At 35.8% G+C, this 26984-nt stretch overlaps 1 protein-coding gene across 3 annotated transcripts in view; it reads right to left on the bottom strand.

The window, feature by feature from the left end:
• Positions 1 to 26984, bottom strand: part of ANKS1B (ankyrin repeat and sterile alpha motif domain containing 1B) — a 447745-nt gene that overhangs the window by 328033 nt on the left and 92728 nt on the right. For all 3 annotated transcript variants that reach the window (XM_074826981.1, XM_074826982.1, XM_074826977.1), the window contains exon 9: positions 8719 to 8859. In XM_074826981.1, the coding sequence (XP_074683082.1) occupies positions 8719 to 8859 (141 nt within the window). The remainder of the gene's footprint in view (positions 1 to 8718; positions 8860 to 26984) is intronic.

The raw sequence follows: 26984 nt of genomic DNA, 5'->3' as shown, positions 1-26984 counted from the left end.
CAGGTTACCCACAGAAGTTGTGGATGCCCCCTCCCTGAAAGTGTTAAAGGCCAGGGGCTTCAAGCAACCTGATCCAGTGGAAGGTGTCCTTGCCCATGGCAGGAGGATTGGAACTAGATGATCTTTAAGGTCCCTTCTAACCCAAACCATTCTATGATTCTATGATACTTACACTATTCAAGATCTTCCTAGTTGATCACTGTGCCATATTTCAGTTAGGAATGTGACAGTGTTCAATCCATTTCTATATGAATCTGAATATCTTTAATAGTAATTAAAGTCCATCTTGAAAACCAGTATGGCCATCAATACTTCAGATTATTTCTCACATATATAAATAATTCCAGTATTGTTTGTCTCTTATTTCTCTATCTCATCTCATTTAATTTCCCTGTTTCATGGTCAAACACCAAGAGACAACAGATGAACGGTGCCCAGATTTACACAGTGCTGGACAGGGATAGCCATACTTTCACAAACAGTAATTTACAAACTGAAGAAAATGGAGTCAGACCTAAATTTTTAAATAAATTAGCTCATCTGAGGTCACACAGCTAGAATTTTACAGAGAATTACTGAATGTGGATGTTTATAATTATATGAAAGAGATCTCTGGAAGTCTCTCATCCAAACTTTCAGTCAAAGCAGAGCTATTTTAACCATTAGGTTACTCTGGGCCTTGTCCAGAGAATTCTGAATATACCCAAGGATAAACAGATTACAACATATCTGGTTACATTACATACCTGTGTAGTGGTGTCCAGATTATACAATTACTACAGTAAAAATGCATTTGCCACAAGCCATCTGAAGTCACAGGCAACTGGAAATTTACATTGGAAATTAAGAAGCTACATACTATATGCAAGAACAAAATTATCAGCTTAATTTCTTAAAACACAATCAGAAAATGTAGCATAGCACTAAAATAAGCCACAATTTTTTTCAATATACTTATTTCCCATCACTGTTCAGCAGGGTATAATCATCACCTGCTGATTCTTTTTAGGCAGAATACATATTGCACTTTTCAGTAGCTGCTTCAGTGTGTGGGTGGCATGTGCATGAAATTACCAATAAAACCTCAGATTACTGCAGAAGAGACAACACTACATGTCAAGAATTTAACAGAAATATTTTTTATGGGTAACATAGGTCTCCATGTCAATCCCATTTAAGTAAACTCATCATTTAATCCACTAAATTAAGAAGAGAAAAAAAATCATATTTTCCAATTAAGGTTAGAAACTATAGGAAAATAATATAGGTAATATAACAATCTTATTTTGGCTAATCATGTTCCAGGTATACTGTATGTCAAAGTTTTCCTGGCTAATGGTGGTCCTTCCTGGATAATAATTCTGTCTCTACCATGTCTATATCATCACCTATCAAATTAGTATATCAGCAAACAAGATAATAGGTTTTCTCCTCTGAAACATATATTAGGTAATGCCACGAGGCTTTCAATTTCTAATTTTGGTGAACTTCAACATCAATTAATATTAGCCAAATCTGTTTCTTTACCAGTGTAATTTGAAATATACTTCCACTGAATGCCCTGAGAGGTGAAGTTGTTAGCGAAGTGAAGGATGACACCATTTCTTGCATCCAAGTTGTTAAAATACTTTAGCCAACAGTGTTTAATTAAAAATATGCTCTTTCTTTTTCTCTGGTTTTATTAAAGACAAAGAAGAAATACTCCCTCTTTAATACTCCCTCCTCTGCACCTCAGCAGTTCAAAAAATTACTATAACACTCACGAGCTTAAAATCTAAGAAAATTTTTATAGGCAACTGAAAATAGGAGTTCAGAACGGAAGAATATGTTAAAATGAAAATAAACAATGCCCACTAATTTCCCAATATTAAAATTCTCCAGAAAGAGACAACATAGAGTCATGATGCCTCTCCACAGAGTATCACTACAGAGATATTTTAGGAATAGACGTGATGTCTATGTGAAAACTGAGTTAGCTCTTTACTTAATTTTTTGATCTGTCTCTCATATAACTAGAACTGTCTTTGCAATTGTAAACATAATTGCAACATAATAATTTTCTATGTCAGGCTTTCTATAGAATAACCTTAACCCACCTCTACAATACAAACACAATACAAAATTCATTCCCATTAAAAATTACTTTTTTAATTTATATAAAAAGAAGTACAGACAGATACGATCTTCTGGAAGTTGGACGTGAAATACATAATAGCCCTATTAATTGATGCATCAAACTACAGACTCTAAATATTCCTAACATCACAACCTATAATGATAAAGAAACAGTATTATACACAGTTTATCTCCTAAAAATGTAGTCAGGAGTCCACTTTCTCTTCTCTCCCTCTAAATAAAAGACATTTTTTGGGAAATTTGTCTTCCATGGGAGAACCTATTGCTAGAGTTCCTACCTCTAGGAATCCTGGAGTTGTATAAACAGAATATAGATCAGTCTTAAAAGTAAATGTGAAGGTCTTCCAGAAGTTCATTGTTTCTAAAAAGATGAGAATCTGTCATTAATCTAAAAACACAGTGCTTCTTTAAATATTTAAGTAAACTTTCCACATCTGTGTCTATCTTAGTAAATAGCCTTGCTTCCTGGCAACTGGCAACATGAAGATTTATACTTATGGCTTTTAAATTGAAGTTCAGTTTTTTCCATAGCAACTGCACTGTTCTTTTTACAGATATTACTTTCATTTTGTAATAGATAGGCAAATGTGGTGTTCCTGGTTGGCTGTCATGTCAAACATAGGGAATAACTGTCAGAATTTTTAAGTTATACATACAACACTTCATTCAAGAGACACTGCAGTCAAGCTGACCCACCAGCTTCCTAAATGGGACATAGCTAAACCCACTTTATCTCACAATTACTTTATATCACAATTAGGAAAATATGCCGGCATGGCTGTCAAGATTAAGGTGTGCAGACTTCTTGCTTGAAACTGATAATATTGCTGTGATCACACAGGACTCTGTACCACCCATCTCTCTGACATTGCAGACAGCCCTGTACATCAGGCCCTGTTTGTCCCTTAGCAGAGAAATATTCAAAGCACACTATCCATAAAAAGAAAATGGAATAAAAGCTACAGAGTTTCATATATTTGGAGTATGCTGCTTTATTCCAAAGAAAATGTGAGTATGTATGTATGTGAGTATGTATGTATGTGGTTCCTGCCTGAGACAAGCTGTAGGAGTGTCCATCTCTAACTCGGTCACATTGGTGCCCATGCCTGGTCAAGGACCCCAATGATCTGGACCCTGACTTGCAGACCGACTTCCCAGCTTCACTTCAGACCTGCCTCATCACTGTGGATATCCTGGTGTCTGCTCTTGGTTCCTGATTAACTTCACTAGGCCTGATTCCAACCCCAATGTGTGGACTGACTTTCTGGCTTGACATTGGACCTGCCTCAGCATCATGAACTTGCCTGATGCACTGTGCTCAGGGCTGCCCCCAACTGCCCCCAGTGAGGATGTGTCCTTCCATCCCAGGTAGCCCTTGTGGCTCCTAGCACCCTCGCTCCCAGGTAGTTGCCAGCCCCCACCCTGACAATATCTGTACTTTTCACTCCATCTTGTCTTTTGCCCAGTGTGTGCTGAATGTTCCTCTATTAAGGGGCAGAATTAGTGTAGCCCGACTATGCGCTTACAAGAAAACACAGGTTTTGCTTGTGCTAGGGCAGTTTGGGACCAGCTTTTTTATCTCAACACGTCTCAAAGTTCTCTTAATGACTTTGTCTCAATGTTAGTTTGCATTAAAACAAGGTAGAACAAAATGCCCTTGAACCTTTCTGAACTATCTAGATAGAAATAAGCTATCTAGATAGAAGCACGCTCTCTAGATAGAAGCATGGCACCTTCCCTGGGAATTTGTGATCTTCTTGTCCTGAGAAAATGCATCACGCCCCTACTGGATGAGGCTTTTTCTAGAATACAGTGGAAACAGTTAGCTATGTTTTTGTGGTTTGTTTCAGTTTTATTTTTAATCTAGGCAGGTAGAAGTGCCTGTCTTGCACAAAATAATACAGCAATTAGAGTACTCAGGAAATATGATCAAGTTTCAATTTCTTTCTGTTTTAGAGATCACATCCACAGATCCTATTTATTATTAGACTATAGGCTTTTCTGAATAGGGGGTTATTTTCAAACCTTTTACTATGCTGAAAAGTTCGATATTAGTTGAAATTTGACCAGATGAAAAAGCAGCACCCAAAGATGACTATAACTCTCTAGTCTTATGCTTATGGCACTCCATATAAACTGTCATAAACATTTGCAAACATAGAGCAGGGACCAGAATTCAAACTCCTTTTAACAAAAATATAAAGGGGTGAATCCTTACCCAACCTAAATTTGCTGTTCTTGCCTTTGTGAGGACAGAAACTTAAGTCCATTCACTGACTAACCAAAGGCAATGTGCATAGCAAAGTGCCTGAAACAAAACAAGAGAACAATGACAGATGGACTGGCATGGAGATGATATGCATTGGAAAGGAGCATATTTGAATTAGAAGCTTGTTGAAACTCAGACTGGGAAGAAAAATCAGTTGAAGGCTGGATTTCAGAGGAGTCAGCCTCCCAGTACAACCACGGGAGCAATACAGGTTGAAAAATAGGACCTGTAGCACATGTGCTCAAGAACTGAAGGTCTGACTGCTAGCAGGGCTGTAGCTGTGTATCTACAGTTATATTGTAGCTATCACTACAGTTTACAAGCTGCAGACAATGTGGTGGTACAGCCTTACAGTCTGACTCTACAGTTAGGAGTCTCAGCAGGTTTGTCATCAAGGTCAGTCACTGTGCTGAGCCCCTGTTCCTGTATACTCACTGCTATCATTACCTGTACTGTGATCATTCCTCAAGAAGAGCATAAACAAAGCTGTAGTAGCAATTCAATTATCTGCAGAACTCTGTCCTGGCATCCTGTGTTTCTCTGGACATCCTAATAACTATAACTACCTATATACACATTAAGTTGATAATGCTATCTCTACCCTTAAACTTTCCAGTTCTGTAGCTAGATGAATTATCAGTCTTTTGACTGACCATCAGTTTCTTGACTAAAGCTTCCTCATTTAAGATGGTCAATAATAATGACACTACAATACTTTCAGCTTTTTTTTTATCATTAGCAGGCATCGCTAATTTTTTAAGCATTGCCTATTTTTTAAGGATCCTATCTCAGTTTTATTTCCAGTATTTACCTACAGCATAGTGAGATATTTTGCCACATAACTCCTATTTTTGTGGCTACTCTGAGAGAAAACTATATATAAAATATCATATTCTTTTATTCCAGTTCTTGGACAGGAAAAATGTTCATTGGTATCATATTTTTATGATGCCCAGAAATGCAACCTTTAAAGCATTAAAAATCTTGGTAGTTACTGTAGGAAGATTTTACAAGAACTGGAGATCCATGGAAGAGGGTCTAATACTATCACACCATTCGTAAAAGCTTTCTCTTAGTATAACAGGCATGTCATTGGAGGGTAAACTGTTTCCAATGAAGCCTGCAATGCTAGAATTTGAGAGTGCTGTAGAAACACTTTTGGGGTTTTACATCTTTGAAAGTTTTCAAAACTGTTTCTATTGTGCTGATATTTAAGATTATTAGAAATTCTGAAATCTGTAGAAGATAGTTATTCAGTTATATAGGTGGAAATAAAGTTTTTGTTTTGTACTGACACCCAGAAAACACAGAATTTGGAATTTCCTAAGAAAGGTTTTTTTCAGGTATAAAATACTCATTTGTGAAAGTCAACATCTTTCACAAAAATATGCATCAGTTTTACCAAGGATGGAATATCTGCCCGAAAAGAAAGATTATTTTCAGAAAAAAGCAATAGCCTGACATTAACCATAAATCATTACCTACAAATGGAATTGACTCTGCTAAAATAATAAAAGGCATTTAAATTTCAGTCTCCCAAAATCCAGCTGTGTATCCTTGCTCTCTGGCTTTTTTTTTTTTTTTTTATTTTGGGGTTGGATGAAGCTGGTTGTTAACTCCATTCTGATGTAGAATTGGGAACTTTCTAAAACCCTGAAATTTTTACAAGACATTCCAGGACTTCACCAATTGTTAGACTGTAAAAGAGAGTTGTTTATTCTTAGAATACATGTATTACTGCTATGTTAGGTTTTAAATGATATCTGCAGAACAATTTACACAGAACTTTCTGTGACAGCCCTTTCTAAAATGACACTTCCCAGCACAGTACAGACAGAAATGACATACTGCATGCCAAAAGTACTTCCAGCCAAGCCTTTTCCCATAACTGCAATAAAGAAATCAAGTATGTCAAAGAGATAATTGCCCTTTTCTTTGGCATATGAAAACTGTTAGCTCATTAGGTCACAGATGGACGCTGTCATAATCTCACCTAAAATTAACTTTCATTTTACCATTGTACCTCTGACTGTGTATATAAACCAAGAATCAATCTTTATGGTTGTTCTCTTTTGATGTGTAAACACAGTATATTTATATAACTGTAAAATCTATTTTAACTACAAGAGAACTTGAAAAATGAACTTGTTGTTTGTGTTCAAGAGTAATTCATAGACCCTATTTTGGGATCTTAGGTAGAGCATGGATTTTAGGACATGATGTCAAGTACCCTTATCTCACTGTTTCTTCATGATGAGTCTGCATTTTCTGATACGTTAGTGGACTGACATGAGTATCAAACACATTTTTGAACTTTTACCTAAAACATGCTGTCACAGATTATATCTATCATAATTTCTTAGACCAATTCAAGATACTGGTCTTAATCTAAAAATTGAAATAAATACTTTGTGTTCTTGATCCCTTAGAACAAGATGTTCTCTGCTGCATTATGAAGTAAATGTGAAAGATCCAACAGATTAGCTAACAGCTTGAAAGATCGCATACAGTGCTGGAAACACTCTATAAAGTGAATTCACTTGTTCGTAAATCGGAGATTTTTCACTGTTTAATTTCTTTCATGTCTTTCATAAAAAGAAATTTTTAAAAACCCCCAAACTATCTCTGTCTTCAATTTTTATGGAGAGAAACAATCTAGAAAGGCTAGCTCTCATTTCATGAATGAACATAGAATAAATATACCCTTTTTTGTACCTATAATTTAAAATCTTACCAGGTGTCAGAGCAAGAAAGATGAGATATTGTAAGGTTGAGTTTAAATTTTAAAGTACAATGAATAAAACTAATTCACGAGTCACTATCTTAAAACCTGCATTGTTCTTAAAATGAAGCTTTATAAAAAGGAAAGAGGTACCAACCAACAAAGCCAACTTTATTCTATATTTTAAATGCATTCCTCAATTTTATAACACGCTTTAATGTAAGGTATATACCTTACATTAAAAAGAAACAAGGAAAACAAAAATGGTTTTTTAAATTAGGAAATCACTCCAAAACATCATATGAAATTTTGACAATAATTAAACCATAGGTGATATGTATTTAAATAAGAGAAGTTCCATTTAAGAAATATTTATGAAACAAATTCTTAAAAATGAGGAATTAGTAACTATGGTGCTCCTATTATAAATCAGGATAATTCCGACAGCTCTGCACCTTGCCAAATGTCTAAAATGATAGATAGTATGAAGTAGAAAACAGCTACTGAAAGGGGAAAGGAATATAAAAGCTCCTTATAAAAAGATAGGGCAGTGCTCTTTGTTACTCAAGCACATTAGTTGCCATATCCTGTTTCCATGGACTGCAGTAGAAGCTTTAGCATTGACTTCAAACAGGTGCAAGTCCCATGAGACTAAAGGGAATAAAACGTACAGTCACGGTATGAAAGCAACAGTGTATAAAGTGTGGTGAGACAGGATATGTAATTCCAATCTGGTACACAAGAATCTGACAAAGCTATTTAAATGCAGTGCCAAGTAAGGATGCAACTGAAAGAAACAGGCATTTCTAAACAGAAATTTGGCAGGCCTCCATCCAACGCTACAAGAAAAGAGCAGGAAAAATGTTACAGAAATGAGACTGCTAAACTATAGTGGGGGGAGAAAACAAGGGAGACCCAGAAGCAGCAATAAGCATCATCCTGTTCTGTAGCAATACAATATCACTTGTTCAGGACACAGCTGTTGGCATGCCTTGGTGGATACTGCAGACTGGTCTGCTCTGAGAATTGTTGGGACTCAGACACAAGTATATAACTCATTTTTATTTATTCTCCCCTGTATTATCATGAAGATTTGAAAATGTTTGGGGACTTTTTTTTTGACTTACATAACCTTCAAAGAGAAGTCTTAGGCTATATTCTTACATCAGCTGACTTATGCATGAAGTCCTCAATTAATTCTATAAAGTAGCTGAGATGTCATTATGTTAATTAGAAGCTGGTCAAAAATAGAGTACTTATCCCAAAGGAAACTATGTGACTTCAAATTTTTTTTTCCAGATGGAATCAGAAGAGAAAGATATGCAACACGAAAACTATCTGTATAAAATGGGGGTAATGAACATCAAAACAGTCTCAATATTAAACTCATCTCAATGAGTATTACAGCAGGATGACCGAACCTCAACATTTTATTTTAAAACCAGATTTTGATGTTAAAATGAAGACCGAAGGTAACAATTTTCAAGGGAGTAAGGCAAGACTAGAAATGACTGTAAGAGATAAGGCAGAGAAAAGGTTAAGCAGCTCTTCTATAGTTAATAAGGTTTATGATGAAAAGGTAAACATATACCTGTGCAAGCATGGGAAATCCGAGGTTCCTGCATCCATTACAAGGTGTCAATGCCTCCCATAAACCTGAGGGACCACAAGTATTTTCACCTGCATCATCTTCTTCTTCCTCTCTTGCTGATAAACATATTGAAGGTGGCCTCTGTGCATAAAGAAAGAGTACTCTCAAATTAAACAGTGATATATTGTAAAGAAATATTTTACTTAATGAAAACTTAAAAGATTCCCAATTATAAATTTCAAAAGATAAAGTGCTATTTTAAGACAAAGTATCTACTCAACTGTTAATCTCCTACATGAAAATCACACTTTCTAAGGAAGGTACATATTGATCTATTTGCAATTATACTTTAAATGCGAGTGAACATAATAATATACATTAAAATGTATTCATTTTATTGTCAAATAATTGGCAATTTCTACTTCATTTTACTTTAAAATTTGCTTTAACATCATTAAGTATAGGATATCACAGACAATAAAAACTAACATTTAAAAAAGAAATACTATCTCCAAGTAGGAAATAATGTAAGATAAGGGGATTTTGCTTCAATAGTCATCTGTTGTGTTCAGAAAATCAAAGCACAGCTGTATTACGTTTGCCTAGATCAGTCCAAGTTTTTTTGCAGAAAAAAAGATGAATTCAATCAAAATATGAGGTTTCAATTTTTCTTTTATATTTACCAGTAACAAACATGAGCTTATTCTTAGGCAAAAATTTTATTTTAAAATTACCTGTCTTATTTTGTTTCATCGGCTATAAGGGATGAAAAGTACCAGAAAAAGTCATTCAGTTGTGAACATTAAGGCTTCTATATCGGTCTCAGTGATAAGGGAATAATGCTGACTATTGCTTAAACCAGTATCCTAATTTTCTATGACAGCCAGAAACAGGAAAAGTAGACAGTTCCCATTTCTTTATGTTATTTTACTATACAGGATAGTCCACCTCAAGTGAATTCATTACAGTGGCAACTGATTTCAGGAGAAGAAGGAGAAAAGTTAAGCTAGTAATGAATGATTTCTAAAATCTCATGTTAAAAAAAAATTACAACAAAAAATGTAAACTTTACTTACATCTTAATTCTTTGTCCATGTTTAAATTGGAATATATAATAGCTGTTCTAGCCTGCTTGACATTTGTTTGTAAAGCCTACCTGATATTCAGATACTAAATGCTGTCTTTAGGAATGTTTGTTTGTCTTAAACAATCTTTCAGAAGTGGCCGGATTTTTGCTTGACCAACATAAAGCTGTTTGAGACAATAACTGACCACATCTATTAATCTGGCAGTAACATTACCTCTAAAGCACTGCTATGACACCCATATAAAAATAAAACAAACCCACTTAACTGCAGATTATTTTAGCCAATAGAATAAAGAAATGTGTTGAGTCTGCTGCAAGAAAGGGAATGCAGAGGTGAAGGAAAAGTAGGGGGGAAAAGGAGCAGAGAGACAGCAGCAGTTCTAAAGATGAACACAAGCCAATGGAAACTGTAAGAGAAGCAAAGGCACCGCAAAAACAGGCACTAACTCAAATTGTGTAACATCTGAGGATCATTTAACCTTTGACTCTTGTGCTAACTTCTTATACACAGATGTGGTTGGTATATCATTAATTTAAGCAGAAAAAATATTTCTAAATTCTATTTCAGCTCACTCACCAAAGATGAGAAACACAATATACGCATCTCCACTAGTCTGATTCCCCTTGGTAGAAAATGGTTGCTCCCTTGCAGACTTCATGAATCTAGCCATATCTTCTAAAGTTCGGTGGATTTATTTACTTTTTAATTTAAAAGTCAATTTCTAAAACATTCTTAGCATGATATTTCATGAGGTTATTTTGACAGTCAAGTGGTACCACAGAATGTGTTGCCATAGCAACCAATGTTCTTACACAGATTATTAAAAGGATTGGGTTAACTCTGCAGAGTGTGGGTCTGAAAGTCTATTATTACTATGCATTTACATAGACAAAGGAAGCAGACTACAGGTCTTTCCCTTCTATTTATGATGCCATCTTCCATGGTGGTTGCCCTACCTTTATACTTCAAACCTCAGAACTGTTGTACCAAAGAATAAAGTGCTTCTTGCCCCCTGGAGCAAAAAGCAAAGAACTGCAGCAGTGCCAGGTACAGGAAAGCAGGTAACACATATTAGCTGTGACCTTACAAGTCCATGTAAGTGACTGAAGACAAAAGTCACAGAAAAATCACAATGCACCTTCTAAAGATAAAAACCACACACACATAATAGCAAACAGAACTTTTCAACACAACTAAAGGAAGATGAACAATGAAGTTCAATACATTTGAATCATTCAAGGGAGAACTTACGAGTATTTAGCCATTACAGGAACAGAACAGAAAAAAATCATACCAAAATATTATTGAACAATAGAAAAAATACACAAGCAGAATGAGAGTTGCATTATTTCCATTAGATGTATTTTATATAAATAGCCTAAGATAGAGTGGGGATCACAGGAATTTAAATTAATGTCAATATGAATGAGAAGAAATGGGAAATATCATACAGTCAGATCTCCTGATCGTTCAAAAAAGGACCAATGTCAGAGTTCATTAGACACACTATTGGAATAAATTGACTAGTACACTTATACAACTAGGCAATCCAGGTATGAATAACATGATACAAGCTAATTTACAAACTAATACAGAGTAGGGTTGGCTCTTTTTATGCTGAACAACGGATTTCTGTCTTCTTGCCCAGATTTCTGCTACCAATAAAGCACTAGAGAGGAAGCATTAGGAGAAATGTATGTGAAGGTTAAGAAACAGTTATTGCTATCACCTTTCTTATCCACCCCCACTGCCAGAAGTCCAGTTCTTCCCAGACAACAGCTTCCAAGGGGTAAGTGGGAGTTGCTGCACGGAAAGAGAGCTGCATTTGCAAAAAGGAGGGAAGGTGTTAATAGATGCATGAGAGAAAGGGGACTCAGAAGTCCCCCAAATGGAGTACACTGGGTTTGCATGCCCTGAGGAGAGGGAAGCACCTGGAGTAGACAGGTGAGATACAGAATGATCAATCCACAGACCTCAGACTGTTACCCAAGCCCATAAAACTCCCAACCCAGACCATCCAGTTTCCTGCTATTCTCTTCCAGCCTTCATTCCTTTCCCAGCACTCCCTCATTTTTCTATCTTGTTGTATAATTTAATTTTGTCTCCTTAGACATCCTTTGGACATGAAAATCTAATTCTGTGTGTGCTGCTGGGAAGCCTTGAAATAGTCCTGTAGGGAGAGTTTTAGTGAAACCAAAGCTATTTATGCCCACTTTTCAGAAAAAAAAAAAAAAAAAAAAAGAAAGAAATAGAGGAAGAGATTTCTGTCACCTAAAGAAAAATAGACACCACTGAGAAGCTTTTATTCATGCCTGTTTTCACTCAAAAAAGTAAATGCAGTTAGAAAATGCCACCTAGATCGTAGTTGCTCGATTAATTAAATTTGACATTATGAAATGGTGAAGTCAATATAAACTGTAATACTAAGCTTCAAAAAGGCCAACTCTGCCTAAGCTAGAAGACATGAGTAAAAGCATCATATATCCTCAAACAAAACAGACAGAAAACCTTAAAAGATATTAGATGAGATATGTAAAAAGGAAAAATTGGTAGGGGAACCACAAGACACTGATGCAGAATAGAAGATTTAATAAAAGTTGTGTTTTTTACAAGAACACTGAATTAAGTATTAAAAATTTCTTATAGCAGTTAGAGACTAACAATATAATTTCTCTATGTCTAAGAAAGAGAGAATAATAATGTAGCAGTACCAGAGTAGTAAAATCTAGCATAAGGATACTGGACCATTACAATCAGTGGCAAGCTTTCCTCAGACTCTGCTGGACCTGACACGTCACCTCTGATTTTCATACCTAATGAGCATTTAGATTGTGTCTTTGAAAATTTAGGTATGGAAGTCTTGTTCTTCATGTCTTCATCTACATAAAAGGCAAAATTTGCCCAGTAGGATACTTTAGACTGAAGGAAGGGTACTTTATTCTATAAACAGGCTATTTGTTCTCCCAGAATATGTATGTACATCATGTTGGCTACCACAGTAACCTGCCATCTCTCTCCTGATCTAAGAGAACAAGCCAGTATTTAGCAACAGACAGAATGATGATAGAGTCAAAAAAAGCAAAGAAAGTCTGTCCCACTCTTAAAAGTCAACAGGAAAAGAAAAAGAGAGCACCTTTAATCTTAACTATTACTTAAAACTACCAAATGCAACAACAGTTGTATAAACTACAGCTCCAGAAGCTTTACGCCAGGTATAAAGCGTACATAAAGTTTTGGCCTTCATTTTTACAGATGTCAATGATTTTCTGACTACCATATGACCTCATTATCTAGACAAGTTTTCTCTATGAATACAGTAAGTCATACAAAGCCTATTTCCTTTTATTCCCTCTTTTTCTCAGTTCTTAATGAAAGCTGGTCTTTCTGCCTTGATATTTGAAAGCAGCCATTGCTAGGCAAAATGTGATTTAATTCCCTCATTTCAGGATACAGAGGAGACTTCCCTGTAGTAGTCCAGTGAAATCTAAAACCAAACATCAAAGTATTTCTTTACTTCTTGTATCTCTCTTTTTTCATAATTATCATCTACTTGCAGAAGTATTGCAAATAAACACCCTTTCAGACAGGATCCACTAGAGCAAGATAGCACCAGCAAAACTGTTAAAGATATAAAATAATAGGAACTTTACCATTTGCTATTGCACCATAGTTCTGGACACTAACATTAACTTTTCATTTATCTTGTAGCATATCACATATTAAGAAAATAAGCTTTTTGAAATGGAGCAGCAAAGACAAAATCCAGAAGGCAATCTCCTGCTTATGGAGGGTAGAAAGCAACCAGGCATTTGATAAGCTAAATGCTACCACTCAGTCTGGAACAATCAAGTCAGCAGGAGGTTTCTTCTGAAGAAATAATTTGTCGGACATAGGACCATGCAAGTATTTCACATGATCCTAAGCGCTGGATTACAGAAGTGTGCCTCTACCTCTCCTTTGCCTGGCCCAAAGGATATGTAATTATGTTGTGAAATACAAGTAAAAAAAATTACAGTTCTATTGTCTAATATTCTAATTTTACATTATACTAAGGACAAATAGAGAGGGAAACTGTTTCTGAATATCCTCTATAAATTAGGATGAGCAGGTTGTTCTCTGTGCTGCTGTTCCCAGCAGCTGTGGCAGCGGAGCCAGGGACTGGGGAGCTGGGATAGTGTTCCTGTGCTCTCAGTGCTCCCCCTGCTGCTGCCCAGCCTGCTCCCAGCGGAAAATGCCTGATGGATGCAGAACAGAAAAAAGCAGCATTTGGGCATGAAATGTAACACCATCAGTTGCTATTTTTCCACAGCAGAATCCCTATATTAACCAAAAGTACCCTTCTGGGATTCAGTAAGGATCCTGACAAGGATAAGCCTCATTTACAAGACACATTCTATGTCTTACAGACAAATCACAGTGAAACATTTTGGTGGCCTGGCCACAACTTTCTCACATCCCCCAAGATGACCTTCTACCTGCTTGGCGTTTTTCCATTTCCCATGCTCATTATCTTGTCCTTCACCTTACACTACAAGCCTGTAGCCATGCTTTCATAAATATGTTCCTAGTTTACATTTCTTTCATCATTTCATTCACTATGAGTCTGGTTAGAGTTTGACTGCACTTCCTGTAGTCAGCAAGGAAATACCAGGAGAAAAAGGGTGGTCTTGTTCCTAAACCAGCTGAATGTTGGAGAAGTGTACTCTGTACCTGCCTCTGCCATAACCCCTGTGGGATGCTGGGCATGACATTTAAACTCCTCCAAGATGGTCTCTAAGTTTGTGCTCCTTCTTTCCAGGCTATATTGAAATTGTGAAGGCAAGTTCACAGAAGTGCTGGGCTACATCAGGAATCAGCATGAGATATTCTGCAACCATTTTCAGTAGTATGTGAGATTAAGTGCTCTGAAAATCCAAGCTCTAGCAGTCCCAAACAGGGAGAATCTTGAACACTACACCACTGCACATCAGTCAAGCTGCATGTGATAGTACTTTCTGACTGGTGTTCCATAAAAAAACAATTTGTCTGAGGCAGTGACACATTTTAAACTCAAGAACAGTAATGTCTGAACTTGGGAAAAAATTCCTGTAACTTGAAGTCAACAGAGTCATGGTAATTGACTATATGTAACAAAAGTAAAATATATTAACTTTAGGCAAACATGATTAATTCTCAGATGTGATGAAAAGTACATGAATGTGTAGTTACTGTCCCTCAGTGGGCAAGTGCTATTGACACCTATCATGATGAGCACCCCAGAAATTAATCATTCTGTCTTCAGAGCAGGATCTGACAGTATGCAGTACATACACCCTGGAACTAGATGGTAAGTACAATACACACTGAATAAGGTCAAAATTTTAAGTAAAAATTAGATTATAAAATGAATAAGTACATCTGAACGTGTATTCAAAGCAGGGCCATAGTTTTCGATTTTTTAATTCATCCTTGCATATAACATAAATAATGACAATTAAGACAATTCTGAATCATTGCACTACTCATAAAAGGATGCATACATACATATGATATGACAAAAGTTTTAGGACGTAAAAACCTAACAAGCTATAAATTAATTAGAAAATACCAGGCATAAACTAAAAAAGATACCTTTTCTTCCATTGATAAAGGAATTTGTTTTTTTTCAAGACCTAAGATAGCTTTCCATTTGCTAAAAAATGACCATATGACCATAAAAGAAAAAATGGCCCATCATTGGATTGTCATTTATTAATAAAAAGGTTGATCTTGGCTAATTGATTTTTCATGAAGCATAAAAGCTTTTGATCTGAGTGTGGTAATCTTCATGTGAAGAGTATTTCATCTATATATAAAAGCTACTACTAGGACAGCCATATTTAATGATCTGATATTTTGTGTGTATGTCTTAAGTGCAAAGCAAAAGATACCTCAATGTATTTCAGTAAGAATCTTCACTCTTTTCTAAGAATATTCACTCTTTTCTAACTCCTGTTTGATTTTGCCATGTGAATGAAAACTTCCAAATGACAGAAAATTCAAGAATTCAATAAATCAAAAAACTGCAGAGAATGGAACACTAAGTGGTTTTAGTAATTATAATTTAATCACAATAAGAACATATTTATTAAAAATGATGTAGTAAATGGAGCCTATAGAATTTTAATTTTTAAGTATCTTGGGAAGCATATACTGTGTTTGTTTTTCAGTGTGAAATTAATGGGATGAATATTAGCCACTTGAAGCTTCAACATGTCCTGATTCAAAAAAGCACTTAGAGTATTGTTCTTTTAAACTTGTTTGAACTGTTTGAAATCTAAGCATTTAATGTGAGCTATTTGGTTAATCTATGGATTAAACTGGTTGTCTTTAACGCATGGAAATAGGCACTTCCAGAATTTATTTACTCCATCTGTGTTTGGGACAGGATTGAATTGCTTTTCAAATTAATTTTCCCCTCTTATCATTAAGTAAAATAAAGCAAAGCTTTAAGCACTTGTCTAATTTTGAGCATGCACCTGATACTCATAAATCAGACTATTTACACATTCCGTATCAATTTCAAATGCTTAATATCAAAGCACTTCAAGTGGTTTGCTTGACCAAGGAAAAAGAACTTAGCACGTTGAAGCATAAAGCCCCACGACAGAATTCAACCCAGCAAGCCATACAGACTGCAAGAACACTATGCTACAGAAATGTACGTCTAAGGATGCCTTTCCAACCCATAGGCATAGTAGATTTGACCTAAACTGGTATGTAGGAAGGGTATACACAAATATGGGTTGTGCAAAAATGCACAAATTTGGTAACTTTTTTTTAGTCTTGAAGTTTAAGCACATGAATAGTTCCAATTAAGCTAATGGGATTTCTCATGTTAATGACAGGCTTATGTGTCTTCCTGAATCAATATGCACATGACTCATTCTAAAATGTGACTCACTGTGAAAAAATCATGTACCAGTTGAAAAAGAAGAGACTGATAATGAAGGGCATAGGAGCCTGCAGAAAATCAAAATCAAATGATAATATTTTTAGAAATATTAAATACAATTAAAAGCTTAAGCATATTTACCTTTGCATAAAGGAAAAGTTATAATTCAAGGTAAGGACCAGCATTTTTGGCTTTAAATGTCACAGAAAGAAAATACTGCTTGGAGAATAACTACAGAGGCATCTCTGTATTTAACAACCCTATACAATCTGAATGCTATCATATAACATTTGAAAAACTCAGTGCAATGTAATTGCAAAGCAAATCAGCTGTAAAACATGTATTTTTCTTTTTTTAAAGTTGTGAAAGAGAGGGTGGATAAGTGGGTGGCAGAATGATGAAACTTATAGAAAATACATTATTTGTCATGAAATAGAGCAGAAGGAACAGAAATTAAAGCAGGGGAAAAATCAGGTGGTGAGTGAGTAGGCAGAAGTCACCACTTTATTACTCCTCCAGTGCAGAGTCTTTTATTTAACACAGATATTCTCAGTAAAAGTGTGTTACTGAAAATGCAGTTATTATTCCATTAAGTTGCTGTTGGCTTAATGAAGGACATAAGAGAAAATCACACCTGAATAGACAAAACCAATCTAAAGAGAAACTATATACAGCACTGAGTTAGTCATCTGAAGAAGAATGCTGTTTAAGAGTGGATAAATCAAAAAGGCCTTGAAGAATATTTGTACTAGATTATCTACAGATCCATCAGTAACAAATCACTAGTAGTTTGCTATATTGTAATACAATATAGTACAAAAACAATGCAGTGGAATAGCTGACAATCAGTTGAAACATCTTGACAGGCTATAGAAACTGAAGGCCTAACTGGGAAAGATCCAATAGTAATTTATCTTTTGATCTCAGTAAAACATGCAAGAGCTCAGACTCTCAGAAAAAAGGATCACACACACACTGCCCCGTAAGAGATGCAGAATACTATCAACTGAACAACAGCTCTCAATCCAGCCTGATTTACATGGCAGGAGGAAGTAAAATTCAAAATCATCTTCACAAGGAAGGCAAAGGTTTTGCTAGGGCTGGTACTGCAAGATGCTGCTTTTTCCTGTCATATAATTAAAACAGTAATTTCACTGCAGTCATCTCAATAACCAGTACTACCAGAAGATTTAGGACAGTGGTTGCTCTTTCTGTGCTAGGTCATCTGTGCTGTTCTTTTCGCCTGTGGTAGATTCAACATAGTAGGTGCAGATCCACCACAATGCAAGCACACCTTTATGTTGTTTTCCAGACATACACCTAGGTAGCTGAAGAGCTAATACTTAAACTCTTTCTTCAGCCAGCCATCATATACTGTCTTAAAGGTCCTGTAAAATACAGATAAACAAGACAAGTCAGTAACATGTCTTCATCTATAGCTCCTGAGTTACGCTATATTTCTTATGAAGTATCTATGACTAAATAAGTGATCTGTTAAAATTACTGAGATTCCTTAGAAGAAACACAATTTTGGACAGAGATATGGGCAAGGTAGTAAATATTCCAATACCCATAAGGAATCAACTATTAATAATTAAAATAAAGACCAGCATAGGAATAAAACATTTTGACATTTTAATACTATTTTTGCCTAAGATTGACAGGCAGACAGTGCTGAGGCTGCTTCTTTGCAGGCTGTGAACTGTTCATATTCCAGAGATACTGGGCAAAGCACCAATATCAACAGAAATAATAGCAGTAGTATTAATAGAAACTGCTCAATCTCAAATAACTACTGAAGCAAATAAAATTGAAGAGCCTCTTCTGAGATTTTCCTTCTTGGCACTAAACTGAAACTTACAATAAGTTTAAGAAGGACAGATGCCAAAAGAAAATAGATGATCAAAACTGGTGTAAATTATTCAACTCTTACATCCCTCTGGAAAAGTAAAGAAACTGATGTAAAAACAGATGTGTGGATGGTGAAGTAACCCTGGTTTCTGCTTCTAATCTCAATTTTAAAACTTCTACCACTGAACTCAGCCAAGGGTTTCAGTATACAGTGAAGTTACAGAAAAGCTGAGGGCTGCATTTATAGCACGCTGTTTGTCTGTATTAATTCCATGGGCAAACATTTCCAATGCATAGTAAATATTAGTCAGTTGCTCCTTATACTCTAAATTACTCCTGATCCTGATTTTATAGTGGTCTAAAAATCTGGTCCAATATATTCTTCTGCTATTCATTTCTACTTCCTGAGCTTATTCACAGGGACTGAAAAAAATCTGCCAACAGAACACAATGAAACTCTATGTCATGAGTGGTCAACTACTTCAAGGCTTAAGTACAAAAATACTTAATCTTTTTTATATGTCAATTATAAAATAAATATGCTTGTTGCCATTAGGATAGAATAAAAATGAAATTAAGCAAGTAGTCCAAACACGTAATTCGATGTTCTAATTTCAGCTAGTAAACAATTTTTAAAGAAAGCATTCTTTTGTATTAGCTTATCATGGATGATCATTTTGCCCTGTGAAATATGGCAGAATATTTACCATTAGAATGACTTGTATACCTCTTATTAAGAAGCAGCAAAGAAAGGAAACTGGGACTGCTGCTGCTAAGGGAGTACCTACTTATTCAACTTCAAAAGAATCATAGAATACAATATAGTAAAACCATACATTTACACTTATCACCACCCCTCCATCCTCTAATGGATCCTGTAGGATTTCACATAGTTCTGATAGATTAGTAGGCTCCATCTTCTATTTACACCACAGGGATAAAACTACACTGTTCCACTCACTGCAGAAAACAACTGAGACATACCCATATTGTTCTCACTCTTCACATGCATTTTCTATCAGATGGTGATCATCAGGCTTTACTTCAGTCCCAAGCTTAATGACTTTATTCTTATACTAAGAGAGTAGACATGAAACCAGTGTTGACTTTAGGTATTTAAGATTTATTTTTTTTCCCCTCTACTGTTTGTATCCTGTTTTGTAGGTAGAACACGCATTTATTCTAATGTCACTATGTATTAAAAACCACAATCAAACCTGCATTGGTACCTGCTGACAACAGTTATCAAGTTCTAGAAATATTACAGAAATACCTACCTCTGTAACATGCAGAAACATCAAAAGCTAAAAAGTTCTAGAACAATGTATTCCTTGTTTAGTATTGCAGGATAGAAAACACATTTTTAAAGCATTATTTCTTCTTCTTTCCTTATTAACTCAGTTATCTTTCTGATAGGGTAAATATCTACATATGACTGTGAAAAATATATCTTCCACATATTCAAGATTAGGCTTTTTACAAACTATCAAAACTAATTTTTCAAGAGAGCAAAAAAATGTTTTCATAGTCCTCCATATTCCTTACAGATCTCATACAGTTTTACATACTCTATTGCTCAAACACAATAAACCAAATAGATTACTGAAGTTCACAAACATTTCTCAATCCTTAATGTCAACACTGCCAATCTACTGTAGGAACATTTGGATCTAGATTAAGTTGCCTCTACATTGAGGTCCAGTGTCTATCTTTGGGCACCCTGCCTAGTCTCTAACTGCCACTCTAGAACACGGTTACTTTCCAAGTCCCTTCTCACATCTGCCAGCCCCACATAGATGTCTCAGCTGCTGACCAGAACAGCACTACATGCCTATGTTTATGCAACTGATTTGAGGGCTTATGGTGGGATTCAGCTGCCAAGCATATGCATCGACTGTCATTTTGGATACTACAGGGTAGCTGTTGACCCTTAATCACTGCTCCTGAAGGCATGACTGAGCCCATGTCAGCCCCATGCAGTAAGCACCCTGCACATCCACAGCGACACGAGAGACTTAATATTAAGGCAGCTGGATCCCACCTTTGGAACTGCAGCATCCCTACTGGTGATACTCTGATCAAATAGGGAGAAAATGAATTTTAAGAGAACCAAGAAAGATCATGGCTCAGTTTGGGGGCCATTCCTGTTTAACATCTTTATTGATGATCTAGATGAGGGGATCAAGTGCACCCTCAGTAAGTTTGCAGATGACAAGTTGGGTGGGAGTGTTGATCGGCTCGAGGGTAGGGAGGCTCTGCAGAGAGACCTGGACAGGCTGGAGCGATGGGCTAAGGCCAACTGTAGGAGTTTCAATAAGGCCAAATGCCGGGTGCTGCACTTGGGCCATAACAACCCCCAGCAGCGCTACAGGCTTGGGGAGGAGTGGCTGGAGAGCTGCCAGTCAGAGAGGGACCTGGGGGTGTTGATTGACAGCCGGCTGAACATGAGCCAGCAGTGTGCCCAGGTGGCCAAGAAGGCCAATGGTATCCTGGCTTGTATCAGAAATAGCGTGGCCAGCAGGGACAGGGAAGTGATCTTACCCCTGTACTCGGCACTGGTGAGGCCACACCTCGATTACTGTGTTCAGTTTTGGGCCCCTCACTACAAAAAGGACATTGAATCACTCGAGCGTGTCCAGAGAAGGGCAACGAAGCTGGTGAAGGGTCTGGAGCACATGTCGTACGAGGAGCGGCTGAGGGAACTGGGGTTGTTTAGTCTGGAGAAGAGGAGGCTGAGGGGAGACCTCATCGCCCTCTACAACTACCTGAAAGGAGATTGCAGAGAGCTGGGGATGAGTCTCTTTATCAAAGTATCAAGCGATAGGACAAGAGGGAATGGCCTCAAGCTGCACCAGGGAAGGTTTAGACTGGATATTAGGAAGTATTTCTTTACAGAATGGGTTGTTAGGCATTGGAACGGGCTGCCCAGGGCAGTGGTGGAGTCCCCATCCCTGGCGGTGTTTAAGAGTCGGGTCGACATAGCGCTGAGGGATATGGTGTAGTTGAGAATGGTCAGTGTTAGGTTAATGGTTGGACTAGATGATCTTCAAGGTCTTTCCCAACCTAGATGATTCTGTGAAAAGAGCTCTTTGTTCTCTTGTGAGGGAGAAGTTGAAAACCTGATTCTGTCTGGAACACTGGAGAAGAGTCTGAGGAGAGGAGAAACCGGAGGGAAACACAGGGCAGGAGTCCATGACAGATTTTTGGCAGACCTGTAGGGAAGGTCAGGGCTTGAGGGACTGATCTCTGGTGACTAATATCCTAGTAATAGCAAAAGTCATCAGCCTTCCTGATGATTTGGTTTTGTAATAATATGACAGAGGTTAATATTGCAAAATCACCTGTCTGGGTGGAAATCTCATGGTATTATCTTCTCTTTCTGTTCTTCAGAAGTGACTGAAATTCTCTCAGAAGATCCCAAATGAAGTTGGACACTGTAGCTTAAAAATGGACATCGTGTTGTACACTACTGCATACTCACAGGATGATGGACACTGAGGGTATGGAAGAAATGGAGGAAACAAGAGTTCTGCTATGCAAGCCTGGCAACACTGTCTATAATGGCACAGGCAGCTTAGGGATATTAGAAAAAATTAATGGCACAAATAGGGATGAAAAAGAAGGTTCTCTAAAGCAACTGAATAACACACACAAAAGGATATTTAATTAAAGCAAATATACTTCATATTGGGAAAACGATCTCAAGATCAGTTCTGATAGAGTCCTCAGATCCTGTTGAGATTAGTAGATTTCTTTGGTGTTCGTCTAAGTATAATGAAATAGAGGTTAGTCTTCAAATTACATATGTCCTCAGTACTACAACATATGACAGTCTCTGAACTAAAATGGTCCTGGTGAAAATATACAAAAGCCTACTGTGGTTAATTTTATAAAACAGCTGTCCAACAGGATTGCTGAGTAGATAAAATATTACTAATCATTTCCAGAGCACCCTAAATTTATATACAGCTTTATATCCATAAGGACAAACAAGCTCTTTGATCTGAAAAGCTTATAATATAATTATTTGGAAAAAATGCTACACTCTTATCTGAGATCCTTATGTAAAAGAGATTTAGTCCACAGCAGGGCAAATGAAGTAGTGGGTAGCATGGCAAGATTTACATACAAAATGAAAATGCTAGGATTACTTAGTCAGGAAAAAGAAAGCTTTAAGAAAGAACAAGCCTGAAGTATTGCAAGTTACAGAGGGTGTACACAAGCTATTTGTTCTTTTCTACTCTGTCAGATTTAACTATGTAAGAATAAATGGAAGCAAATACTCAGCAAATAAAAGAAAATGTCTGTACATACAGCACATATTCTGCAAAACATAGTGATACAGGGTCACTGCGGTAAAGAATGTGACAGATTGGAGCAAAAGGATTAGATACATTTAGAATTCACCAGTGCAAGCTAAACACATAACAGCATTCAAAAAGATTCATTTGTCTGTAAGCTATTTTCCTGCAAGTATCTGATAGCCAAGGAGTTTGCCACACACATACGTAATTGGACAGTTAAATATTCCAGAAAATCTTTCTAATGGGAAAGGAGTAGGTACTTTTTAATGTAGGTTAGATGAACTGGTGGCTTGGCCAGCACCTTCCCCTAGTTATACTTTACTCCATGTAGTTTAAATCATACTAAGTGTTACCATGTTTTGGTATTTCATATTCTTAAATAAGTGCTCTCACAGGGTAGGACTGTGCAGCATGCTGGAGGATTGTCTAGCAATACTTCTACCAGAAATCACAGCAGCAGGGAGCTGCAGGCTAATTCATTTGGCTGTGAAGCATGCCACTGAGCAACCTATTCTGTATAGAGTTCCACTCAGCTGTTGTTAGGACCCCTCTAACACAGAAATCTTTACAACACTGTACTGAAGCATAGCATAACCTATAGATACAAAAAAACCCCTATTTTAATAGCTGTAGAACATAGATTAGGAAAGGATACATTAAAAGTGTCTGAACTTTCCTTGGCTAGGTATACTATCTAATAGAAGGGACAAAAATTTGTATGAAGTTGGTATGTTTCCCTATGCTTCTTTATAATAACCAGCTCATGTTTAAATAGAATTTAGAAATCATTTTGTAAAGTAGCTTATAGCAAGCATATCATTCTATATTGACCAAGTGGATGCTTGGTACTGGATGTCACATTATAAACGTCTAATGAAAAAAATAACAGCAACAACAGTTCTTCTCAGTGGGAAATACCAGTGTGCTCATTAGAAACTGCGACTAACAGATGGTTTTTAGTTGGGCGGTAGCTTCTAAAAACAATTTTTAAAGTTATATAATCTTATCTTCAGAGAGTGGGTAGACCTTTGCAACAAGGGAATCTTAAAAAGTAGGGTTTACATATCCTGGGAGATATTGTCCTTCATATTTTTACTTTCAACAGAAATAAGAGTCAGTATATGTTTGCAAAATAAGATTCATAACTGAACTAGGTGTAAGAGTTAAAGATCAACTTAATACAAAATTCTTGTAATGTCAAATTTGGCAATACGTAAATTATTTATCACTATTATAAACAGGGAATTAAGTAAAGCAACAACATTCTAAATACAGACTCTTGGTACAATTCTCTTCCTTTTTTTATACATCATAAATACCTGCAAAATACAGTGAAGCTGTATTATCAAATTCAATAAATGTTACTATATTAAATAATTTAAGATTTATATGCTTCTCTCCATGTAGTCCCAAACAATCAGGCCTGATTGTCTTACCATTCCCTAATGAATAAGTAACCAAAATTGTTCTTGAATGTGTTTTTAATGTATCCTCATTAGTCATCCATTGTATATACTACTGGCTTACTCACCATCGTCACGTGGAATTTTGCCTCACTGTCTCAATAATGTCAATATGCAAGTGTGTGATATTGTTAAAGGCTGCCACGTTTGATCCAAGATAGTAATCATTTTACTCCAGCATATTTGCTCACTCTTAGCCATTACAATATTTCAGCCCAGCCATGATTTATTGAAATGTTATGTTAAAACAAACAAAAAACCCCAAACCAACAGTATTATTGAATAACATTACTAAATTGTTTACCTCGATACTCCTCAACAAATTCCAGTGATTATTACTTTGTAAAATAAAAAAAATTTCTTTTTATATGTGCACTTTTTATTAACCGACAGTATTATTGAATAATGTTACTAAATTGTTTACCTCGATATTCCTCAATAAATTCCAGTGATTATTACTTTGTAAAATAAAAAAAAATTCTTTTATATGTGCACTTTTTATTAAAAATAATTGTTCTTTTCCTTAGAGAAAAAAATAATCGGAACAACTTACTTCTAAAGGACCATGCATAAATTTTATTCACCTCATATATTAATTCTTAGCCATCTTCTTTCAAAAACACAATTATATGCTTTCAAATCTCCCCTTAGATATAAACCAATCATGATCATAGTTTTATTGCCTTTATATACCCCTATCTTCTTGCTATTCTGGCATGAGAGTAAAAAGTGAATCTTCTCTATCAATATGTACCATCACTGTTTTCAACAATGTTAATATAGTTTTTAAGTGTATATATATTTTTCACTCTTTCCTAACGTACGTAAGTATCAACTTCCCTTTCTGGATGACAGAAGTAAGCAGAAATTGACATTTATACGCCTGTGATGAAATCCCAATCTTTTTTCTGAGACTACACAGAACGCTTCTTCATGTTTAAATTTAAGTTACTGCTGCCAGCCTTTATTATCTATTATATAACCACATTAAATTTAATCAGATATACTGCTGCCACTTCTGTGAAATCCCTCTGTAGTGCAGTCACTACAATCCTACATGTTTTTACTATCTTCAGGTTTATTCTGTAAGCAAAAAAAATAGGGGCACCTTATAATTTACATTTATCAGTATTTATTCCAGGTAATTAAGTAAAATCCTTGGACATACACTCTACTGTTAAGAGCACAAAAGGACTTTCTGGAACTATGTCTTTAACCTAAACTCATATCACACATCCAAAGACATTAAGATATTGCATTTGCACTTTCAAATCAATGTAGTTTATGTACTACGTTTCTGAACACAATAACATAAATATAAAAGCAAACATTGCAAGCAACCACCTACCACACAAGATTGAAGGGACTGATCTGAAGAAAAGACTTCAAATTTGGAGCTTCAGTTTTATTAAGTGTGTATGGCAGAGTTTTATTACTTTAAGATTAGTTTTAGTTCAAAAATTTTCATGACTTCTCAAAAAATATGGAGAATAGTTATTGTTACTAAGTGAAAAGAAAACAACAATTTTCAAATTCATTCTTAAGTAAGGACCTCAATAAACTTTTGAACACAGAATAAGAAAAGCCTCTTTTAAGAGTCAATTTTAAGAAAAAAAAATCATTAAAATAAAATATCAAGTTTATGAAAGGAAAAGATTGAGATGTATTGTGTCCAATATGTACATCTTGCAAATATATATATATACTCATACACACACATAGGAAGTTCTTAATAACCTATTTTTTGTTTGCAATCATAGGCTGTCCAAAGCAAAAACCAGTAACATATCATTCTCTGGTATCCACAGGAATTTCTTCTTAAATGGGCAAAAAGCCCATACTTTTCTGATTTTTTTAAAATTAAGAAACACAATGAGCCAGCACATTGCCATAAATAGAGCATATTTCTGGTTTTAATATTACATTTAGAATAATTTGTTCTCACATGAGTACATACACAGGTACCTCAAACCTGACAGGAAACTGGTAATGATGTTAGTTAGTACTCGAAGGACAGAGGAATCTAAATTAAAGCAATTTACTTGCAGGAGATCAGGAAGATTCCTCATAATAGGTACTTTGACATTCTTCTGTTCATTTTCCTGACACACTTAATTTTTCTGGATTCCTGCTTTGCAAGTTATACCTATTTAAATTCTCTTACTTGTTCTTGAATTCGAACAGATTGTTAGAATACACACTTGATGTGTAACCTCTGTTATAATACACCTCTAAATTTAGCCTTGATATTTTAGTTTGTAGTTTAAATGTATGCCATGATGTTCAATAAATTTTCCTCTTATAAGAATCACAGGTGTTTGTTTTTAAGTAGTTTCTACTATCAACCGTGTTAAAAATGCATGATTTTAACGTAGCAATGAAAAAAAATTGAAAAACTCTTACATAAGATGGCTGGTTTTGTTCTTGAAATTACTGAGCCAGACTGCCATCTATTGGAAAATAAATATTTTTAAAATCATACTTTTTTTTTTTAAATGGAAAGTACTATAAGTTATTGTCAAAAGCTGATTTTGCTAGCAATCATGCTTAAGACAAATGTTTCCTTTTAAAAGGTTAAGCTAAGTTAACTAAACTGTGATACAGCCAAGGATTTTCCTACATCTTTTGCCACCTCATGTTTTCTGAG

This window comes from Strix aluco, chromosome 5 (assembly GCF_031877795.1).
Source record: "Strix aluco isolate bStrAlu1 chromosome 5, bStrAlu1.hap1, whole genome shotgun sequence".
NCBI lineage: Eukaryota > Metazoa > Chordata > Aves > Strigiformes > Strigidae > Strix > Strix aluco.
The sequence above is the reverse complement of the archived record's forward strand: the minus strand, read 5'-3'. Positions and strand labels throughout refer to the sequence as shown.